The 22,539-nt window shown below is 45.5% G+C and overlaps 1 protein-coding gene across 4 annotated transcripts in view; it reads right to left on the bottom strand.

The window, feature by feature from the left end:
* Positions 1 to 22,539, bottom strand: part of MAD1 (mitotic checkpoint family protein) — a 161,628-nt gene that overhangs the window by 83,500 nt on the left and 55,589 nt on the right. For all 4 annotated transcript variants that reach the window (XM_087383168.1, XM_087383169.1, XM_087383171.1 and 1 more), the window contains 2 exons: positions 16,263 to 16,510; positions 12,793 to 12,964 (listed from right to left, as the gene is read on the bottom strand). In XM_087383168.1, the coding sequence (XP_087239294.1) occupies positions 12,793 to 12,964; positions 16,263 to 16,510 (420 nt within the window). The remainder of the gene's footprint in view (positions 1 to 12,792; positions 12,965 to 16,262; positions 16,511 to 22,539) is intronic.

The raw sequence follows: 22,539 nt of genomic DNA, 5'->3' as shown, positions 1-22,539 counted from the left end.
CTCAGAGTTGCTGGATCTTTTACCTGCTGTAGAAGCCTGGCATAAAGGAAAGGGTTTTGGAGAGGCCTATATAGATGGAGGTGCACAGATTTGTGTGATTAGCCAGGCTTGTGTGGAAAGATTAGGACTGAAGATATCCCGCTCGTCTAGTTATCGCATCAAAATGGCAAACCACTCCAAGGTGAAGACTTTAGGAATAGTATCTGGTCTGGAGATTGAGGCATTCAGTGTTTCATGTCGAGTGGATTGTCATGTGATGCCTGCGGGGTTGGGAGCCTATCCTTTGATTCTTGGAAGGCCGTGGTTGAGGAAGGTAGGTGCAATTCAAAATTGGCAGAAAGGAATCTATTCTGTACATACGAATTGGAAAAAATTGAATTTCGATATGGTAAGCAGGGCTGAAGTTTCAGATTCAGCAAGTGAAGAGGAAGAGAGAAGCGAAACCAGCAGTGAGGATGAGAGTTCGGTGACTTTAGAAAGTGATGAAGGAACAATAGCATTGGTGGATTTGGTAGATGAGGATTCACAGGTGGATTTTGTGGGAGCAGCAGGGTTCAGTGAGGAAGAGGTGGATAGGTTTGCCCAAATGTTCTCAAGAATCAACCCAGGTGTTGATTGAGCAATCATTGAATCCTGATCTCAATGTTGAGGAGGAAGAAGAATATTTGAAGATGTTGCAGAATTTGTTTATCACCTCTTATGAGGAGATCAGGGGATTTAAAGGGAAGCCTCTGAGGATTGAGCTGAAAGAAGGTGCCAAACCTGTTTTTCAGAAAATAAGGAGATTAAACCCAGAACAGAGAGAGGTGCTGAAGGAAGAGGTAGATAAGCTTCTCAAGGCAGGAATAATTTATCCTGTAGTTCACTCTGATTGGATAAGTCCTGTGGTCATAGTGCCAAAAGATGTAGACAAATGGAGAGTCTGTGCACTGAATGCAGTGACAAAGAGAAACCACTATCCTCTGCCTTTTCTGGATGATATTCTTGATAAAGTGGCGGGTCATGAAATGTACAGCTTGTGTGACGAATATTCAGGGTACTTCCAGATAGCCATAGCCCAGGAAGATCAAATCAAGACTACTTTCATTACCCCCTGGGGCTGTTTTTGTTACAGGAAAATGCCTTTTGAAGTTACCAACGGCCCCTCGCACTATCTAGAGAATTCAGATCTGATTTTATCACCCTTCCTGGATAAATTTTGTAAAGTGTTTATTGATGACATCTATGTGTACAGTGGAAGAAGGGAGCATTGTGGAAAGCTGGATCAGGTATTCTATGAGATTGATAATAATGGTGGTCAATTAAATACTAAGAAGACTCAGTTAAGCATTGAAATATTGGGGCATATTGTATCTGAGAATGGAATTGAGCCAGATCCAGGTAAAGTAAAAGCTTTAGTTATGCTGTCCTCTCCTGAGAACACCAAGCAATTGCATACCTTTCTCCAGAAGGGGAAGTATCTGTCGAGATTTATTCATATGTTATCTCAGATTTTGTATCCTCTTCAGCAGGTGGTAAAGTCAGAGCCTCTGAAATGGACGACAGAGAGTGAAGAGGTGTTTGAGGCAGTTAAGGAATCCTTGACTCATATTTCAAGTGTAAAGCCACCAAATTATTCCAAGACTTTTCATGTGAATCCGTCTGTAGGACCAGATGCTATTGGTGCTATTCTTTTGCAACAGGGAGAGGGTTCCAGATATATGAGGCCAATCTATTATGCCAGTAGGGTGAAGAGTGAAATAGAGAGGAAGTATTCAGCGGCTGAATTGGTCCTGGCTAGCCTCTTGTATGCCTGTAGGAGATTTTGGTCTTATCTATTGTCCAGGCCTTTTGTGGTTCTCACCTCATGTTCACTACTGCCTCATATGTTGAATAGTACAAACATCTCCAGGAGCATGATTAAATAGATAGTAGAGTTACAGGAGTACTCTTTTACCTTCTTGGTTGAGAACTCTATCAGAGCTTCCTTGGCTGATCTCCTCACCTATAACGAAGGACCTATTTTGGTTGAAGATGTGGAGAAGAACACTGACATGAATGAAAAAGAAATACTAGAGGATTCATTTGTTTTACACTTTGATGGATCTTACAAAAAATTTTAAAGAAAAGTACAGGAAAAATTGTCATTTATGATCCTGGAGGAAATGAGATTCGGAAAATGGGAATTCAGCTTGAAGCCAGCAGTAATAATGAAGCTCAATATGCAGCCCTCTTCGAAGGTTTGAAAGTATGCATTACTCTGGGTATTAAGAGACTCGTGATTAAGGGAGATGCTCTGTTTGTCTGGAAGGTTAAGCATGTTCATCTAAAGAGATGGATAAGTACGGTGAAGAAACTGTTAAATCAATTGGATGCCTGGACACTCCACCATATTGAAAGAGGTAAGAATGTAAATGCACATGATGCTGCGCAGGAAACTACAGCAGCTTATGTTGATGCAGTAGGAGTGCAGGAACCCTTATACAAAGGAAGGGAGACATTAGCTTGTGAGGAAAGTTTCCTGTTAACTGGTAAAGTGCCTGAAGAAGTTCCGAAACAAAGAAAATACAGATTTATTAAAAGCTGTATTTCTTATTGTCTGATAGATGATGTTCTTTACATGAAAGGGGCTGATCTGGTGCTCATAAGAATTCCCTGGCATGAGGAAGTTTTTCATATTCTACAAGCTAATCATGAGGGAGTATGTGGAGGACATTTTGCTTTCAAAATCATGCTGAGGAAAATACTTACAGAAGGGTATGTGTGGCCATCCCTCCAGAGAGACATAAGACATTGGTGCAGGTCATGCCTACAGTGTCAGCAGATGAGTAAGAGGATCTTACATCCAGAACTCAAAAATATCATGCTTGCTTATAATATTTTTGAGAGCAGGGGAATAGATGCCATCGGTCCTCTACCCATGAAAGGCAAGGGAAATTGTTATATGCTGACAACTGTGGATTATTTGACGAGACGGGCTGAAGCACGAGCAGTACGGGCTGTCAATGCAAAATCTGTATGTAAATTTGTGTATGAGGATATCTGTTGTAGATTTGGTGTACCACTGGAATTGCTTTCTGATAGAGGTCCAGGCTTCAGGACTGTACTGATGGATTTATTATGTGGTAAGCTGAAGATTAAACACAGATATGCAAGTCCCTATTACCCTCAATGTAATGGGATGAATGAAAAATTTAATGGTGTGTGTACTAATATCATGGGAAAGATTATGAGAACCTATGAGAAGGAATCTTGCTTTGCACTGGGCTTTATGGGCTTACAGAGTTGCAATAAAAGAAGGCACCCGGTTTTCACCATTTCATCTTGTTTACGGGAAAGAAGCCCTATTGCCCTTGGAAGTAGAAATTCCTGCATTATAGATGTTAATTAAGGTAAACGAGGATTCAAATTCTACTTTCCAAAACCGGTTATTGGATTTGCAGGAAGCACAACTAGACAGACAAAAGGCAGTGCAACATTATGCTTTAATTCAAGAGGAGAATCAGAAGAAAGCAAACAAGAAATTCAAGGATAAGAAAATCCGGGAGGGTGATCTAGTTTTGAGATACAACAGTAGTCTGGATTCTACCTTCAAGAAGAAATTTGTGACCAAATGGGATGGACCTTTTCGTGTGACGAAGAAATTCAAAAATAAATCATATCAACTTGAGGATTTGGATGGTCAGCAACATAAGGATAGAGTCAATGGCTTCAGACTAAAGAAATACTTTCATAGGATCATGAGTGTGGGCAGCTGTGGCCCTACTGTGATGAAACCAGACAAGTCGGAAGACCTCATGGATGAGGATATCTATGAAGAAATGCAAATCTTATATACCTCTATCTGCAAGACATGAATCTCTACAGACTTGGGGACGGGCAAAATAATAGGACAAAATCTGTATCAAGTTTTTGAGCACTGTATATAGCTATGGGTAGGCACATAGTTGTACACTCCTAGGGTAGGTGTGGGCTTTTGGCATTTGTGGATTTTTCTCTCACAAGCATGATGGACTGATGTATAGTTTTTTGAGATAATAAAGTATGCTTTGCAAGGACTTCATGGGAAATGATGAAATGCAATGTGGTTGTACCAGACTTCCAGAGCAAGGGTGTCCGGTGTGCGGTCAAGTGAAATGTTTTTGGGGTCATGAAAATCAAGTCATGAAGGGTTTTTTTATTTTATTTTCCTGTGTCAATGTGCACTTGCATGTTACAGGAATTTGAAATGTTCTGGTGTCCATGTCAAGGGGCTTTTCATGTGTGTGTACGGGGTTGCATGCAAGCTTTAATGTGCATGCTCATGTGTGTGGGAGTTGTGTGACTAAGTGTCCAAAATGTGCATTTAATGTGATTTGGGGGAAATGTCTTGAGAGTGGTAAAATGTCACTGATGAGGTAGCAAATTAGGCTGAGGTGGCTGGACTGATTGGCAAGGCATCCTACTCATGCAAAGGTGGCTATGTGAGAATGAAGGAGGCGCTTCTGGATCGCAAGGTGGCGGCTGGGCGTCGAAAGACGGACTGTTGCTGAAAGAGGAGGGTCGGACAACTACAGGAGAAGGAGTGGAGTTGAAGAGAGGTGTGGGAGAAGCTCGCAGAGGAATTCTGAGAGGACGAGGAGCTCTGGAAGAGAGCACAGGTCGCTACTGAGTGGCTGGAAAAAGCTCAGACGCGCAGGGGCCAGGATTGCGCAGAGAAGGAAAGAGACCGGGGATCTTTTGATGAGTGCTCCATGAGCAAGAGAGAGGTAGGTACTGGGAGCTTCTGGGAAGGCGTCGATACTACACAATCTGAGGCGACGGTAGATGAGAGTTCCATGAGCAAGGGAGGAGAAGGAGCATGATGATCTGAAAAAAAATAGCACAGGGCTGATGGGCTGTTAGCTGAGCGGGGAGCTGTAGTATGGAAGAGAAGAGACAGGCTGACGATTAGCTGAGCGGAGAGCTAACGGGCTGATCGACATGAAGTACGAGTCGCTTATTTTGGGCTGTGGGTTTGTTACCTTTAATCATGCGCAAGTGTGCAAGGTGTGTGGGGGAGCTTAGCTGGAACAGAAGACAGATTGGGAGTTGTCGCTGCTGGAAGCGCTCGTGATGTGGCTGCTTACAATTCTGAGTATGACGTACAGTTTGTGTGCAGATGCAGTAGTGACTGAACGGAAGTCATGATAGGGACTTCGATCATTGAGGATTCATGAGTTTATAGGTGGAGGGGATGACTCGATGGATTAGCATTCTTGGGGGTTCTTTGTGCGTGAGGATTCCGTACAAGAAGCATAAGCACGAGCTGTTTATCGTATACAAGCTGCTGGAAGGAGGTGTTGTAGATACACCATGTGTGGTTGATCTGTTGTACAAAGAACGACTGGGTGTATGAACAATTCTTGGTTGACACAGAGCTACAACAAGTCAAAGCCTTCTTTCCCCTCTTTCAAAGAGTCTGTGTGTTCCTGTGTGTGTGTTCTAGTCAGATTGTGTGGGAGATTGACTTGTTATTTGTGTGCTCTGGATATCTGCTTTGGAATCTGGTTCATAAGCTCATCATGTACGAGCCCACATTGCAGCTGATCCCTATGAAGTCTCAGCTATCTGATGTGGTGCAGTACATAATTCCTGGTTGTCTTCCCATTGTTTCCTTATCAACGTCCTCGGATCTCATAGTACACAGGACACCTGAAGATGAAATGCTCCTCTATCTCAACCTCATGTATGTCACACAGTGTGCATATGCCCCACTCCATGGGTAGTCGCTTTGCTCTGCCGCTCTCGATGCAAAGTCTGTGTGAAGAGACCCGGAACTACCCAAGAGAGATCCTCAGCGAGTGGGGTAGGTGAATCTGTGTGTATCCTGGTGGGTCAATGAAACCCTGCGCTGTGATATGTAAGAAGTGATCTCTATAGAAGCTAAGCTTCACTGGGAGTTCACTCGGTTCCAACCAGGTCCAAAAAGTGTGTAGCTGTAGTAGATCCTCACGGATAACCTGGTTGACCTCGTGTGATAAGAGGGGAGAGAACGGAGCATCCATGCTATACTGGAAAGGAGATGGTCTATCCATGTGGAGCCCCAGTCACTCAAACCATCTCTCTGTACGTGCATACCAGCACCTCTGATCTCCTCCTGCTGCAAGTGCCATAGAAGAGGATAGAGCTATCCATGGTAGCCTGCTACGCCCCAAGGTATAATCCGCATATTCCCTAACTCGGTACAGATATGTGATGACCTGAAATGCAGCATCTAGCTGTAAAGAGGGTGACCCAAACTCAGCCTGAATGATCTGGTGAGGAACGGATGACTTACCACGAATCATCCGTGATAACATGAGAACCTGTAGCCGCTCCACACGGGCCCACTCTGCATTCGACAAGTCTGGCCCCCAACAAGGGCTGCCGTACATCCCCATTGGGCGAGCTAAGGAGTCAAAAAGCAACCCGTTGGTGCGTGGATCTTGAAAGTGCAAGCGGAAGCACTGCCTCTCTAGCCTAGCCAATGAGGCATACCCTCTACTCAAGTGTGCCTGCATCGCGGGTCTCATAGTGAAGCTCGGTCCGGAGAAGATAACCCCAAGATAAGTTTATGATGAAACTATCTCAACAGATGACCCCACAAATGTGAACTGTTCCTGACGCATGATGGCTCGAGATGTATTGAAGATCATGACCTTGGTTTTATCCAGGTTGACCTTCAAATCAGCTATGCACTGAGTTCATTGCATATAGGATTAACCTCCTAGCCCCGATCTTAGCAAAGCTTTTTAATGTAGCGGTTTGTTTGGGATTTCCACACACTTGGACCACCCATCCACAAGGCAGGGGATCCCATGAGCCCGGAGAACTACAGGATCATTATGATTGCACATGTCATGTCCAAGATTTATGCATCAGTACTTGACTCCGAGGTTAGCAGACTTGCAGAGTGTCGAGGACTTATAGTAGCAGGACAGGCCGGATTCCGGCATGATCATGGAACCATGGACCACATTCTCACGCTCAGATGTATCATCGAGGAGGCGAGGTCACGGAAGCAGAGGGTTTATTGTTGCTTTGTGGATTTCTGCAAGGCATTTGACATGGTCCCGAGAGCCCGCCTCATACGGCGCCTACAGGACTTGGGTTATGACCAGGAGATCATTTGGGCTGTCATGGCACTTTACCAGAGAGTTTCTAGCAGGATCCGAGTGGACAGACAAGATCATGAGTACCATCGCAGTCAAACAAGGGTGTCCTTTGTCGCCTACCTTGTTTGGCCTCTACATTGACGAGCTTGAGACAGTGATGCAGACACAGGGGGTGTAGGTTGCTCTCTTGCGGGCACGCTGATCCAGATTTTGCTCTATGCAGATGACGTGGCTCTCTTGTCTTCCTCGGCAGAGGGGCTTGGGAGACACCTAGACGCACTACAGTCCTTTTTATGAAGTTTCATTACGGTATCCTTTACCCCTCCTCTAGTGAAGAAGGTGCAGGATGTGGGACGAGGCATGTGTGAGAGGTACGGGACTGGCTGATTTGGGATGTCATAAAGAGTGCGTGCATAATCAAACCAGATCTGGGTGTCAGTGAGTGACGGAGGGGACCGTCCTTCTAGAAATCTCCACATAAGTCCTTAGAGTTGTTACTAAATAAAATGTTCAGTAGCTCCTCCTCGTTTCGACGAACGAAGTCTAGTTTCTTCCTCCGCACCAGCCTACGGTATTCACGTAGCGTATCTGGTGTGCTTGGAAGACTGTTTTTGGTTTTGAATCTGAGTTGACGGCGTAAGGCCTTACACTCACTTCCTCCCTTGGATAGGGAAAAGGGGATGGTTTACACTATTGATCCTCTTCCCTCAGAACGCATCCTTCGCACTCCGGTGTCTGGCCTGATTCACAGGAACTCATTTTCAGCTCTGGCAGATGCTTCAGATTTCCTAGAGGAATTTGTGCCCTCTACTTTTGGTGAGTCAGTGATTGGGTTTCCTGTTGACAGGGCTTCTTCGTCAGGTGACAGGGTTCTTTCCCCTATTGATTTTCCGCCACTTGGTTGCATTCCTCGCTCCTCAAGCTAGAGGTTCTCCCTTGTTGAGGGATTTGTTTCCGCCACTAGGTCGGATAAGGTGTTCCACTCTACATCCTCCCGTCGATGAGGATTATTAGCTAGAACATACAGGGCCTAGGTGGCGTTACACATCGCCGCCGAAACAGTTGATCTGGGATCAGCTTCATCCAGGTGTTACTGGGGGTTCCATTGATATCTTATTTATTCAGTAGCACCAACTAGATTCTACAGACTATGCCAAGTCAAGCAAGTTGCTTTCTGGCCATACTTTTTGGTTGCCTGCCTTGGACACTAGGGGGGGCACTTCTATTTAAGTTTCGCAATCAGTTCTCCCCTTAGTTGTTGGACACGGAGTCATTATTCGCTCTAGGGCTCACTGGATTATTCTCTTGATTGGAGGGCGTAAGGTTGGTTTCCTTAACCTGTATGCCTCCAACATTAGAGGGGAACGTGTCATTATGTGGAAGGATTTGCTCTCCTAGACCCCCATTGCGGATTCATAGGTGATTGGAGGTGACTTTAACATGGTTGAGTTATCGTCAGACAAAAAAGGGGGTAGAGAAGGAGGACTTCAGTCTTTGGAGAGAGCAGCTTGGGATGCCTTCCTTTTTCACTACTGTGGCAGAGATACTTGGTTGGACGATGTCTTTCTTATTCAGCCACAGTCCCTCCTGTTCTCTTGGTCGAACAAGAGGCAGCAGATGCCTATTCATGCACGCATTGACAGATTCTATGTAGATGATTGGGCACTAGACAGAGGTGGATCGGTATGCATTGCTGATGGGGTTTCCACTTCATACCACTTTCCTATTGTGCTGGCTATCTCAGAGCCTCACTTGAGAGACGGTCTGCAAGCATCAGCATTCCAGATGCCTTGTACACAAAGGAGGACCTTACAGAGGCAGCCCTGCAGATATGGGTTTCTCATGTCCAGGGTGGGCAGCCATATCCATCACATGTAGCCGTTGCCCTTTCTGGTATTAGCGACTTCTACCACATAGTTGCTTGTACTAGGAGAGGAGATACTCTCAGACGTGAGATTGGTGTTCACCAGCAATTGGCAGCTTTGCAGAGGGAAGAGCAGAAACGGCCTTCAGATGCTTGGATTCAAGAGCGCCTTGCTGCAGCAAGGGCTCATCAGCAAATATTGCTTGATCAGAGATCAGAGTATGCCTTTCATGCACGTGAGTCCTTCTGAATTTAGATGGGTGGCAGAGTCAATAAACACTTTTTCTCTACTCTTGGCCCTAGAAATAGTAGAGAGAGTATATCCCAGCTTATTGACTCACATGGGGTTTTATAGACAGATCCACATGATGTCATGCACATAGCTTCAGATTTTTTTGCTGCCCTTCTTACTGCAGATCTTGACACACGGCATAGAGAGGATCCCCTTGGTGGTGAAACCGGATATGCATGTTTTGCTTGATGCACCTTTCACCAACACAGAGTTCAGGACTGCACTTTCAGCCCCTCACAAGGGCAAGTGCCCAGGTTCGGATGGCCTCACCCCTTCTTTTTCCATTGCATTTTGGGATATGATTGGAGACTACATTACATCAGCCCTGCAGGGCCTTTGGGACTCTGGCGAGATGCCCGGGATGCTCACAAAGGGTCTCATCCACCTTATCCCAAAGGGAGGTTGCAGAAAATTTAGTGTGCCAGTGGAGGCCTATCACACTTTTGGGGACATGTTACAAGATTCTGGCCAAGGCAATCAGGCTCCATTTGCAGCCCCTTCTCCCAGATCTTATTCATGACACTCAGACGGGATTTGTGCATGGCAGAAGCATTTTTTATAACATTTTCTCTTTTTGGGAAGCTTCAGAGTGGGCCATGCAGAGCGGCCATAATCTAGCCATTCTAGTGCTGGATTTTGAGAAAGCTTATGACAGAGTAGATTGGGGTTTCTTGGAGGGCACACTTCTACGTTTTGGCTTTACTGATGCTTGGATCAGAGGTGTTTCCTCTTTGTACAGAACAGCCCACAGCCAGGTACTTCTTGGTGGAGTAAGGGGTGAGAGATTTCAGATTTCCAGATCAGTCCGTCAGGGATGCCCCCTTGCTCCTTTTCTTTTTTTGTTTGTGGCTGAAGCTATGAGTATCTATGTTAGATCTCAAGATGACATCTTTGGGCTAAGACTTCCAATCAGAAGGGAAGAGGAGCTACTTGACAGTGAGTTGGCAGATGACACAGCAGTTTACTTGGATGCCACACCACAGACGCTCACTTCTTTCAAGACAGCATTGGATTTATTTTGCTTGGCGGCGAGGGCACAGATAAACTGGCATAAATCCAATGGCTTTTGGATCAATGATGAGGACACTCCAGTTTGGGGGCTTGACATAGGATTCACTTGGGTTCAGAGGGGTGTGCCTGTCAGGTATTTGGGCTGCCAGGTCAGCTTGGATATTTCTTCCTTGCAACAGTTTGCTCCCGTGTTGGACAGCATTAGAAGGAAGCTCCTTTTTTTTAGCTCAGCCAAGCTGGATCTTGCCTCTAGAGTTATGGTGGTCAACCAGGTCCTCTTGGCCACGGCCTGGTTTGTTTGTTCATGTTGGTGCCGTTCTAGGGACTGCATCACTCAGCTCAGAAGACCGATCAGAAATTTTGGATGATCATGGCAGACCACTCGGTGCCTCACTCTACATGCAGTGGTCCAGGTGGGAGAAGGGACCTGCATCATCTTTGGGGTCATGGAAAGCTTTCCGCAGGCTTGGAGACCAAATCTAAGTCGACAGGACATCTCACAAGGAGTGCAGGGAGGATCTTGCAGATTGAGGCAGCCCTTCCAGCGGATTGGGTAGACACAGATGAAATGCCACTCACTTGCTCCACTTGCGCAGGTACTTTTACGAGAGGCAGTGTTCCTCTTCAGGTTTTGGCGTTTCGAGATGCACATGAGGATGCTTTAGTCTTTAGTGTGCATGATGGTGGCAGATTTCTCAAGTCCACAGAGGACATCTTGCTTGAGTCTGCTTTTCAGCCTATCAAGATTGTAGGTCTTTTGGTGCAAGGATCAGATTCAGAGTGGTTCCTCGACCCAGACCCCCGGCTACTCTCCACCGGATCTTGGAGGCTTTGGCTCTACGAGGGAGTTCCCATTAGGTATTCGCAATGGGACCCTGGAGAGTGGGAGTAGATTGACGTAGGGCATCAAGAGAAAAGCATCCCCTTCTTTTGTTACACAGTCAGTAATGCCAGGAGATTCCAGCTTGATAGTAGAGGCTGGAGACCTTCCAAAGTTCCTCATTGGGAGACCTTTGATATCACTGCGGATTTGCAAAGGTGCTTTTGGAAGAGACTCTGGAAATCCCAAAGGAATAGAAAGCTCACTCTCTTCTTTTGGCTTTCTATCCATGGTGGGATTGCAGTGAACCTTTGGAGATCCAGGTTCGGAGCTACTTGCCCTCGATGCCTCTCTGCTTTGGAGACTATTCAGCATTGCTTATGGGATTGCAGACAGGCAAGGATGATTTGGATGGGGGTAGCCAGGATTTTCAGTCACTTTGCCCACTCCCCATTCTTTATGACATGGGGCTCAGTGGCTTGGCTTTCTTTTATAGGGCCTCAAGTATTCTATGAGAGACTTGACTCCTCTCGGGCCATCTTGATTTGACATCATCAGGTTGAGTCATGTACGTTGGATGTGATACCACACCTTCCCTTTGCAGCTGTACATGCCTCTGTGGATACCTCTTGGGAGATTCTAGCGAGCATAGCATCCTGGCATATCTTGAGAGCCAGATGCACAAAGGTATTGGAGGGAACTCAGGTTTATCCCTCGCACACATTGGCTAGTATCTGGATAGACATCTGGATAGACACTATACATACCTTGATGGCCGTATGGACGAGTATGCAGGGAGACTCCCATGCAACCTCAGCTAGGAGGGCTTCTTTCTTCAGGGAATGGAAGGATTCTCCTTTCTTCTCTGAGACTCCTACAAGGTTGAGGACTTTCAGCCTCAGCCTTGGTTGTTTTCCACCTCACTTTGAGGGGGTTTATTTATCCTCATGATTTCATGATGTATTCCGCTTAGAGCTTGCTCTCGCGGGTTTTTTCTCTTACTTAATAGAAGTCTATTTCTTGGGAAAAAAAATTTCAATCTCGATGAAAAACCACATCTACCACAACCATGCCCTATGTGTCCATGATAGCTTCATATAAAAGAGTAGATGTGGTCCGATGACACGAGTAATATTTTTAGGTTTTTGATTTGGTTGTTAGATCTTGGAATAGTGACTGAATATATATAATATAAGTAATACTCCATAAAGACACACACTTTTTTTTGGGTGAACACACACACACCCATGCACACTTTTTTTTTTGAAAGAAAACACACGCGAACGCGCGCGCGCACACATGCGCGCACCAATGTGGCATGCACTAACACCCACCACCACCAGCGGTATATCAGACCCAGATAGCTCTTAAGCACATTATGGCTTAGCACATAAAAGCTACTTGAGACTGGCATAATCCCCTGTTAACTCAGTTTCTGTACTGCAAATGTGTAAGACCTCTGCCATGGCAATTGTTAGACAATTTTGAAAATAGCCACATTTGTATTTTCATGGAGTATTCTATCCCGTGATTCTCTACACTTTTGATGGTCATTGTGGATGTGAAAAGTATTCAACTTTACGACTAGATCACGCCATCCTCATTCTCCTAGTATGGTTGAAGTAGTCATAGATTCTGCAGTACTTATGCACTTAAGATGCAAGTTGCAAGCTTACAAAAATTCGATAAATGTCTGAGGTCATATAAATACCTTTCTCTCAAGCCTGTTAACTTTGAGCACCATCTCATCCATTTCATCCGTAATAAAACCAGTATTTATTTCAGCTTCAGATTTTGCATACTGTTCTCTTTTTAAAGCTTCTTGCAAGTTGGTAAACTGTTCCTCTACCTCTCCAACTCTAGCAGTTGCAGCCATAGCCTCCCTGAAGACAATTGCATTTATGGAAAGTCTGATAACTAGGAAGAACAAAATCGAATGGCATATAGTGCCTTATTAGCACAACAATGAACTTCAGATTATCAGAAATAGACTTCCAGACTTTAAAAGCACACTGTATAAATCTTCTTTTAAGTCTTGTCATAGTTGCAAAAAAGGCTGAAAACAATACAATCCCTTGAAGTATTGACATATAGAGTTGCAAAACAGGTTGAAACATTCTATCCTGACTTCCTCCTTCTGGATACAACCCAAGTCCTTTTTTAATTTAAAAAAAGGACATTCTGTTGATAAACTCCTTAGTGACACGGACACCAAGGAAAAATACAGCTCCCAAATGAGGGGTACAATATTAAAAACACAAGGATATCCCCCTGGCTGGCCGCTCTATGGGATTACCTTGTACAAAGGGCTGAGCAAATAGCCGTTCCAGGGGTTTATAGTACCATTTAATACCACCTCTGTGAAATGAAGGAAAGGGTCTGGCTCCCATATACTCATTAAAGACATCTTCTAACGCCTAGCGACATCTAAATCTCCTTGAGTTTATTGCATCTACCTCTGAGAGTATAAATGATATCTAGCCAAATGCTGGCTAATGTCTCTAAGGCTGATGTGGTCTGCTGCTCTATGGCCTGCCTACAACTAGCTGTCCATATGTACAAGGCCATGAGGCTCGCTATCAGCTCCCATCTATGACAACGTCTAGGTGTCCACACTGTCTCTATGAAGTCTGAAGTATGGATGAAGGTCAACTCCTGCCCTACCAATCTTTTTTTTTTCTTCCCAAGAAAGAGACTTCTATTAAGTAAGAGGAAAAACCCGCGAGAGCAAGCTCAAAGCGGAATACATCATGAAACCATGAGGATAAATAAACCCCCTCAAAATGAGGTGGAAAACAACCAAGGCCGAGGCTGAAAGTGCCACCTCAACCCTGTAAGAGTCTCAGAGAAGAAAGAAGAATCCTTCCATTCCCTGAAGAAAGAAGCCCTCCTGCCAATCTCCCAAAAAGCACAAGTCAATAGAGTTGTACCGACCATACGGATAAATCTGCAGCAGCAAACTAGCAGTTAAGTGAAAGAATCAAACGGCACCCGTATGGACGACCCCTTTCATATGAATCATGCAACACTTGTACAGATGACACCTTCTAGTTGTACGGGTGGTTTTAGCAAAAGGTGTTGACAAGTGTGCAGACTGTACGATTGTTCACCGACGTTGTGTAGAATGGTACAGCGTTGATGATGATTGGATGGCAAGCGTACCGACCCGCCTACATGTTGATTGTACATTGTGCAGCACACTGAGCATACAAACGAGGATGGTGAGCAGATATGGGAGCTGACAATGACTAGAGCGAATGGAAGCTAACAATGACTAGAGAAAATGGAAGCTCGTTGAAGGTGCAGGCAAGGGGAGTAGGATGAATCTAGAACATTGCTCTAATACCACTATTGGCTACAGGGACCAAAGGAATGCAAGTGGAATGCAAGGTAGTAGGCAACGGCTGAGAGAACACAAAGTACTTACAAATGGATAATGAAGTACAAGAGTGGCCACTATATGGCCTCAAAGTCAACTGGTTGACTAGAACTAGGACTAAATGTCCTAATTAGCCCACAAGGCCATACCAAGACTAAGTGCTAACACTTGGTTGTACCTAAAGAACCATCTAGAAAGTTATAGGCTTCCTTCCGTGCTACTTGTTCCAATGCATGTTCTATGAAGGGTAAGGGATAATGATCATGATGTGTGGCGGCATTGACGTTCCTTCCTCTAGTCTAGATGTCTAGGGGACCGTATCCACCACCTGGACTGACTCGCTCTGGTGAACGTTAGTGTCAACAAGAGAGGAAGTCAGTGATACGATTGGTGATGCTCAATATGGGAAGCATGTCTGGGTCCCTCTTCCCTCCTCTATAGGGTCTCCATGAGGTAGCTCGTCGTCTAGCAAAGCGCCATCATTACTCCTATTGTTTCTCCCCCCAAGTCAGAGCGTTAGGGAGGAGATATCTAGCTGACTAATATCTAAAACCAGAAAAAAAAAACAGGTAGAGAGATACAACACGATGTCTCTGCAGGAGCTGTACATAGCAAATCATATCCACGTAGGTGTCAGATCCTCTGTATGCTATCTAGGGAACCCAAGGCCACCTCCTAAGGACTTTGCCACAAAGAGGAAAAGGAAGGGGGCAGCCCTATCTAACTGAGCAGGATATATATATATATATATATATATATATAGAGAGAGAGAGAGAGAGAGAGAAGAGCTCTCCCGTGCTGCTGCCAATGAGTATCTGGCTGGCACTGCCTGCATACAAGGCAGCATCGCTGCCCTTTGATCAACCTATCTTAGAAATCCAACCTTGGCATAGTACCCTCCTAAAAGGACCACTCAACCCTGTCATAAGCCTTCTCGAAATCCAACAGCAGGATCGCGATACGATGTGACTCCTCTCAAGCACAATTCACTGCCTCCCAAAAGGTGTCCAAGGTGCTACACTCTTGAACAAAACTTGTCTGCGTGATGTGGATGACGTGTGCAAGGTGGCGTCGCAATCGCAAGCTCAAGACCTTGGCTAGGATCTTGTATGTCATATCTAGCAGAATAATCGGTCTCCACTTGCGAATATCAATCCTGTCCTCACCTTTCCAAATCAAACCTCAACTCAAGGACAGTGCTAGAGACCCTGAGTCGAAAATCTCCTAATGGCCAACCAGAGGGGGGTCGTGAGATAGAGGGAATAACCCCATAGAGAATAGCTGAAGACTGGCATCATTGCGAAATAAAGATAGGAAGTTGGCGATCAGCCTAGGTCCTTCTCTGTTGTATCCAACAGATAAACCATGACCTAGCATAATGCCTCTATCATTCCTGTCATCTGTGTCCGCAAGTCAGAGAGTGAGGAAGGAATATAAATAGTCCTCATGTGTGGGTCAACACCCTGATGGGTCTGCCGTATCGACTCTCTAGGTCTCGGCTGCATTGTCTTCATAGCGACCTCTAGCCAGTCTTTGCTGAGCGGAAGAAGTTTATGATCATCTTCTGCTGGGCTTCCTAGCTAGGCTCCATCGGGACCTCCAGATCTACACCATGTTTGACTTGCAATGACATTTCCAACTTGGCAGAAAAAGCAGGAATCTGCATCCATCAAATGCATGGACCCGTGGTTGGCCTGAAATTAATATGTTTTTCTATTTCTTATACAACAGGGATCAGAGGTACACAGAACGTTGTGCTGAGAACAGACTTGCTGTATGGAAAATTCAGGAACGAAATTTACCTCTGAAGGTTTGCAATCTTCCTCAGGATGTCATCACGTGTCTCAACATCAGGAATCTCCTGAAAAAAATTCCTCCACGATTGCAGCTCTGCTTCAAGGGTCTTCACCTGCAACTGAAGATCAGCTAGATCTCCCAAAGCAGTCTCTGCCCTGTCTGCTCGCTGTCTTTCACTCTCCAGCTTTTCCTTCAGCAGATCAGCATTTACGTGATATTGTTTAAGCCTCCGAGCTTCAGCAACATCAGCTTCCTGCAGAAGTCATTGAACAGGCATCATTTAAATTGCACCAAAAGCAAGACGCCCTAATCAATATAGTCGGTTTTTTTAAAAACTAAATCGTTGGTGCACAAGGAAATCTGTATTAAATTAGAAAGGACTCTCATATGGCTACCATAAAATAAACATTAGATTTGTTTCCATACCTGGGAATGGAAAATGAAAAACAAGGGGATGCCCATTGTTTGAGTTTCAAAAACAAGTCCTCAGATCCCATGGATTGCATCCATACTTCATAACTTTATCTCAAACAGAATGTATGGTAATTACGCAGCTAGAAGGACTTTCCAATCATCCACTCTTAGAGGATACAATTCACTATTCACTTGGTAATGCTAGCTTATAGATATGTGGAAGATAAATGGTGCACCTGGAGTAGGTGCTAGTTAGAGTCATGGTTCTGAATAGTGGTAGAAACTTGATAGTCAATGCATAAAAGGTCTGTGGATAGCAAACAACTTCCACAGCTTGGAAAATAAAGGAGGTACAAACTGTACTATGAAAGAGGTTCTCATTTGTAACATACTCCCAACGTTTTCCCATGTTAAAGTCGCAAACAAAAGTTCTGTCCCAGATAAGCTTTGATTCAATGACCAGTTTGGAGCCACTTTTGTTGGGCTCTCTTTCATCAAGTAGCTACAGTCACGTGATACTGCATTTACACTCTACTTTCCTATTCTCTAATCAGGATCTGATTAAAGTTACCTGATTTCCCGTTATTCTTCCCACACTCTGTGAGAAGAAAGAAATGACAAAATCCCATGCTCTATGAAACCTCCCAACATGGTCTCTTGCACATGAATTGACTGTGTACAATCTCCATTCAAATGTGTGATACAACTACTCTGTCAGTAATATTACGACTTACACAAGTCTGAGTCAGAATCAGTGTATGGAGATTGTCGGCTAAGCAGTGAGAAACATCTATGTCAACACAGGGTCCCAAGCAACATATAGGATTGTGCATGTGCACACATCAAAATCGGTGTACGGAGACAGTCACTGAAGCATGTGTGAGAGTGTGTGCAGCGTGCATGCGCGTGTGCATACACGCCTATCTATCTATCTATACATACGTATATACATGCATAGAGCTAAATAGACAGATAAATAAAAAGATATGTATGTATCTCTCATGAGCTACCTCAACTTTTTAGAGTCGCAGCTGGCCAATTGTGGACCCAAAGGCCTATTCCCATGGGATTGCAAGCGACCTCTACTAGACAGTAATATTAATCTGCAAATCCCTCTCCAAAAATGGGATTGTGAAGGAAGCAGGAGTATTAATCGGCAAATCCCTCTCCAAAAATGCATGGATTTCACTCATGAGGCCTCATAGAGCCTATGTTGTCGACTCGCCAGACTCACAAGAGACTGAGCACAAGATCCTTGAGCTCTGGCCCCATCCAAGGCACCCTCGTAGCAGCATCACGTACGCATAGCAGCAGACCTCTGATATGATCCAAAGGCACCATGAGATCCACTAGGCCCACAAAGTTCTCAGTTCACGTATAGACAAGACCTAACCTGGTTTATCCAAGGCCCACACATGCTGAAAGTCACTTTGGTTTTATATAAATAGGATATTAGTAGGAAACTTTCTCGTCAGTTTGGTTATCAGCCGTATGGGTTCTTGAACTTTACTCCATTTGGTCTTTTGGGTGTGTAATGCAACTTTAACACAAGTTTCATTTGCCAAGTATAGTGATATCTGTAAGTCAAGTTCAATGCAATAATTTTTTTTTGCCAACTATTGTAATATTTATAAAACAAATTTTGTAATTTCTTGATATCAAAGTTATTGCCTTGAGTAAGGTATCTGTTGTTACTAACAAATTCTAAGGAATCACCTCTTTCAAAGTTATTTAAGTTTGTGGCTGATGTGTATTAACAACTCTTTACCTGATTCAATCTACATAAGGATGTAAGAAAAAGAAAGTTTTGTCTCTCCCCATAAGATTTTGTATTGTTCTTGCAAGTTATTTGATTATTCTCTATCGGAGATTACTCAAATGCTGTAATTTTTCAAAACTACAGATGCTATCTATGTTTTCTTAGAAAATATCTAATTTATTTTACTCCTTTTTTTTTCTTTAAAGAAAAAAGTGATATATTCCATTCAAAACGAATCATACAACAGGTGGGAGAGAAAGTACTCTATCCCTGGCCTCAACAATGTGGCAAAAAAGCCTTAGTTGACATTACACAGGGTACTATGGTATTCATTAGAGACTTGATTGTTATTATCAATGTGCACGTTTTAAAGTAATGTTCATCCCTTTTTTTTCCAGAGAAAAGAAACTTTTATTAATGCTTGGAAAAAAAACCCATGCTTCTAGCCACCATAAAGGGGCTGAAGGCAGTAAATACAGTGAAAAGGCTCTTAGGGGAAAAAACAGCCTGTTCCCACTCACTGCCTAGGTTATGTTCATCCCTGAAAATTAAGGTCAGTTTCCAGTTGTCATTCCTTAGGATGTGCTAGGCACCTCCAATTCCCCTACAAACAGTTTGAATAGACGATGTTTTTACCGGATGATCTCATAAGCCTCTTGGCATTTTACAGACATTTTCTGCAAAGCTTTTGACATGGTGCCACGGGTCAAACTATTCAGGCAACTACATGACCTAGGCTGCAATCAAGGCATCATCTGGGCAGTTGTACACTCTACGAGCTGGTATCCGGCAGAGTCAGGACGCGATTGGGGTCAAATAATGTTCTCCTTTATCACCGACCTTATTTGGCCTATACATTAGTCCTTCATCATGACACAAATGGAGCAGCTTAGCTAGATCTCTGATCCCAATTCTAGTATATGCAGATGATGTGGTCCTAGTCTCCTCATTAACCAAGACTCTCCAATACCATCTGGACACACAATAGAATTTTGCAAGACACATAATCCAAAGGTCAAAACCAAGGTCATGATCTTCAAGGCTTCTCGAGCAACCACACATCGAGAGCAGTTCACCTTCAACGGGGCACCAGTTGAGATTGTTGCATTCTATATGTACTTGGGAGTCCTCTCTTCAAGCGTAATCTTCACAATGAGAACAGCTATGCAGGCAGCAGAGAGTATACTACAATTGCCAAACTCGAGCATCACTGCCTTCAGCCCCACTTTCAGGACCCCAAGACCAAGTCTATTCTACACTCTTGTTCATCCAAATGGGATCTACGGCAGTCCCTTTGGGGGAGCAGATCTATCTGAGACAGACTAGTCCCATGTCAAGAGACTACATGTTCGACTTCTTACACGAATGATCCATAGCAAGCCATCGGTCCCACATCATATCCTGTTAGTCGAGTTTGGGGCTACCTCTCTAACAGCTTGATGTATCCTTCCAAGTGGTCGCATACCTTCCTAGAGTTGAGGACTTCGACACTAATACATTTGGATGGCGCAAGGTATTGTGGCTGGCATTGACGTTGTCTATGGCAGTTGAGGATCAGAGGAGTTGGTACACTTGGACGCGCATATTATTTGCTAGTATGGGACTCCGTATGGACAGACTGTCACCATTTCAGTATCACCTTGAGGCCCCAGCCACTCTGCTCACCTATCAGAAGTTGAACCAGGTCATCAGATACAACTCGTATCGCTCCACACGTACAGGACCTAGCTAGCACCCCATGTTATTTCAGTAAAATTCAGCTTCTACAAGCAGAGATCACTGCCTGCAAATCTCAGAAGAGGGTCTTACGGATCCCCATGCCTATACTTGGATCCATTTAACACATGCATTGAGGATCTTGATTGGGTACTTCCGACTATCCTCCCACTGGCTACGCATTGAGACAAGACAAGCAAAGGGCCCCCACACAAGAGATGGATCTGCACTCTATGTGACATGCAGGAGGTTGAGACAGAGGAGCAACTTGCATTCAGATGCCCTTGTACTATGAGACCACGTACAGATTTCTTGGCCAATCCTGACAGCAACGCATGGAGACTTTCCTTCTTGAAGACTGGTGAAATAGACACCTTCGTCGTGTAAAGGAAAGACCAAAGGGGGCGCGTACAGCCAGCCTTGGGGGCTGCCACCAGGCCGCACGTGTGCGCTTGGTTGGCGCCCCAGTTTGCGGGCCATTTGACCGCCCAAGAGCCGGCCCTACAACCGACATGCTGGTCGGTCTGTACAGGCTGAGCAGGCCCCCTTAGTCGGCTACCTACTCCCCCCCTCAGTCGGCTGGTTGGGGCATGGGGTGACCCTATAAATACGTCCCCCTCCCTCCCTTGTTTCTTATCTCAGTGCACACTTATGCAGCCACCAGTGGAGGGCTTTTCTCCAGCAGTAGAGGATGTTTTTTCCCGAGATCCTGGTTCTCTCTTGCGAGTGTTGCTGTTTTCTCTCCAACAAAAAAAAAAAAAGGGGTCGGAGCTGCGAGCAGGGGTTCTCCAACAGCTCCGACCTACTGCAATCCCTTCTTTGCCCGCTGCTGCCTCCCCCAGAATGAAGGGAACAGGGAGATGAGGACAGGAGACTAGGCGGGAGACCCTTCGGTCCAAATTTGCATACGCGTGGAGATGGGGAAGGGGACTTCAACATACGCAGCAACCGGAGCGGTTTGACAATAGAGAGCACCGCGGCCCAAAAGAAAGGTGCCCACCCAAAGTCCATGCCGCTCACGACAACCTCGACCTCTGGTTACCACCACTATTTCACCACCATCATCCGCCTCATCATCTACGCCACCTCTCTCCTCCCCCTCTCCTGCATCATCATCACAGGTCTCCTCTCCAGTAGCCTCACCACTGGCCCCACCAGCCACGGCTCCACGGTACTTTCCCCTCGTATCACCTCTACCTCTCAGTCAACCACCCTTCATCACCTCGTCTGGCCTCACTACTCCTACATACCACTCCCCCACCCAAATCATGATGTCCCTACCCTCAATACAACCTATCCGGGCCCGTCAGGTAGAGCTGACACATTACACCCAGAAGCAGGCCCAATACACCCAGGAGCAACAGGCCCGCAGTATACACGAGCAGGCACCCTTATCCAGGGACTCAGGCACAACATCACACAGCTTCGAGAGGAGCTCACGTGCCTCAGAGCAACGCCTGGAGGGACCCCAGTCACAGAGATGGAGGCACAGATAGCCACGATACAGTCGGCTATAGCAGAGACGACTAGATGGGTGGACGTGGCGAAACAGGAGCCCGCAAAGACAACCGTTGCAGCCCCCGTACAGGAGCAGCAGAGGGCTTCGAAGGCCCTCAACATTCGGATACGAGGGATCACGCGAGACAGCACCAACACCACTACGACGCCCATGGAGGAGGCGATCACCTTTGTGACCACTACCATGGGGGTCCCCGACCATGGCATAGAGGGAACATGGCGTGTTGGGAGAGATCCCAACCAAGAGCAGCCCCTAGTCATTCGGTTCAAAGATTCACATGCTCGACTAGCGACACTCCGATGTCGAGCCGCTCTACGAGAGCATCCCACCCTGTCCATGGACGAGGATTTGACACCACTACAGATTGAGGAGTGACGAGTTCTTCTGCAGCAGCACGATGTTGCCCGCAAGGAGGGGAAATGGGCTGTGGTCCGAGATGCTAGGTTGTTGACCCGCACCCGTCGGGCTCCCACCCGTACCCCTAGGGGGACAGGGCCTATGAGACTCATGTTTCTGAGACCCTAGATTGCACCATTTGGAACTGTAATGGTACCTTATGGTCAGACGCAGGGAACTTCTCGGAGTCTTATACAGGACGAGACATAGTCTTTTACACGGAGACACACCAGAGCCCAAAGCGTCCACTACCGATAGTCAGTGGCTACACATGGGAGTCAGCCTTCAAGGATGAGACGAGGGATACAGGAGGAGTTCGAGGATCAAGCGGGGTTGCAGTATTGTACAGGTCTTCCCTCGCTAGAGCCATCTCCATTGAGAGGAAGGACGCACACTCCCGATTCATGTGGATCCGGATCCGACGCACAGGCACCCGTGACCTTTTCATAGCAATATGCTACTTCCCGCCAGACACATC

Source organism: Dipteris shenzhenensis, chromosome 12, assembly GCF_047967505.1.
Source record: "Dipteris shenzhenensis isolate YYH24624 ecotype China chromosome 12, Dip_SZ_1.0, whole genome shotgun sequence".
NCBI classification, from domain to species: Eukaryota; Viridiplantae; Streptophyta; class Polypodiopsida; order Gleicheniales; family Dipteridaceae; genus Dipteris; species Dipteris shenzhenensis.
Note: the sequence above shows the minus strand (reverse complement) of the source record. Positions and strands in the feature narration are given on the sequence as shown.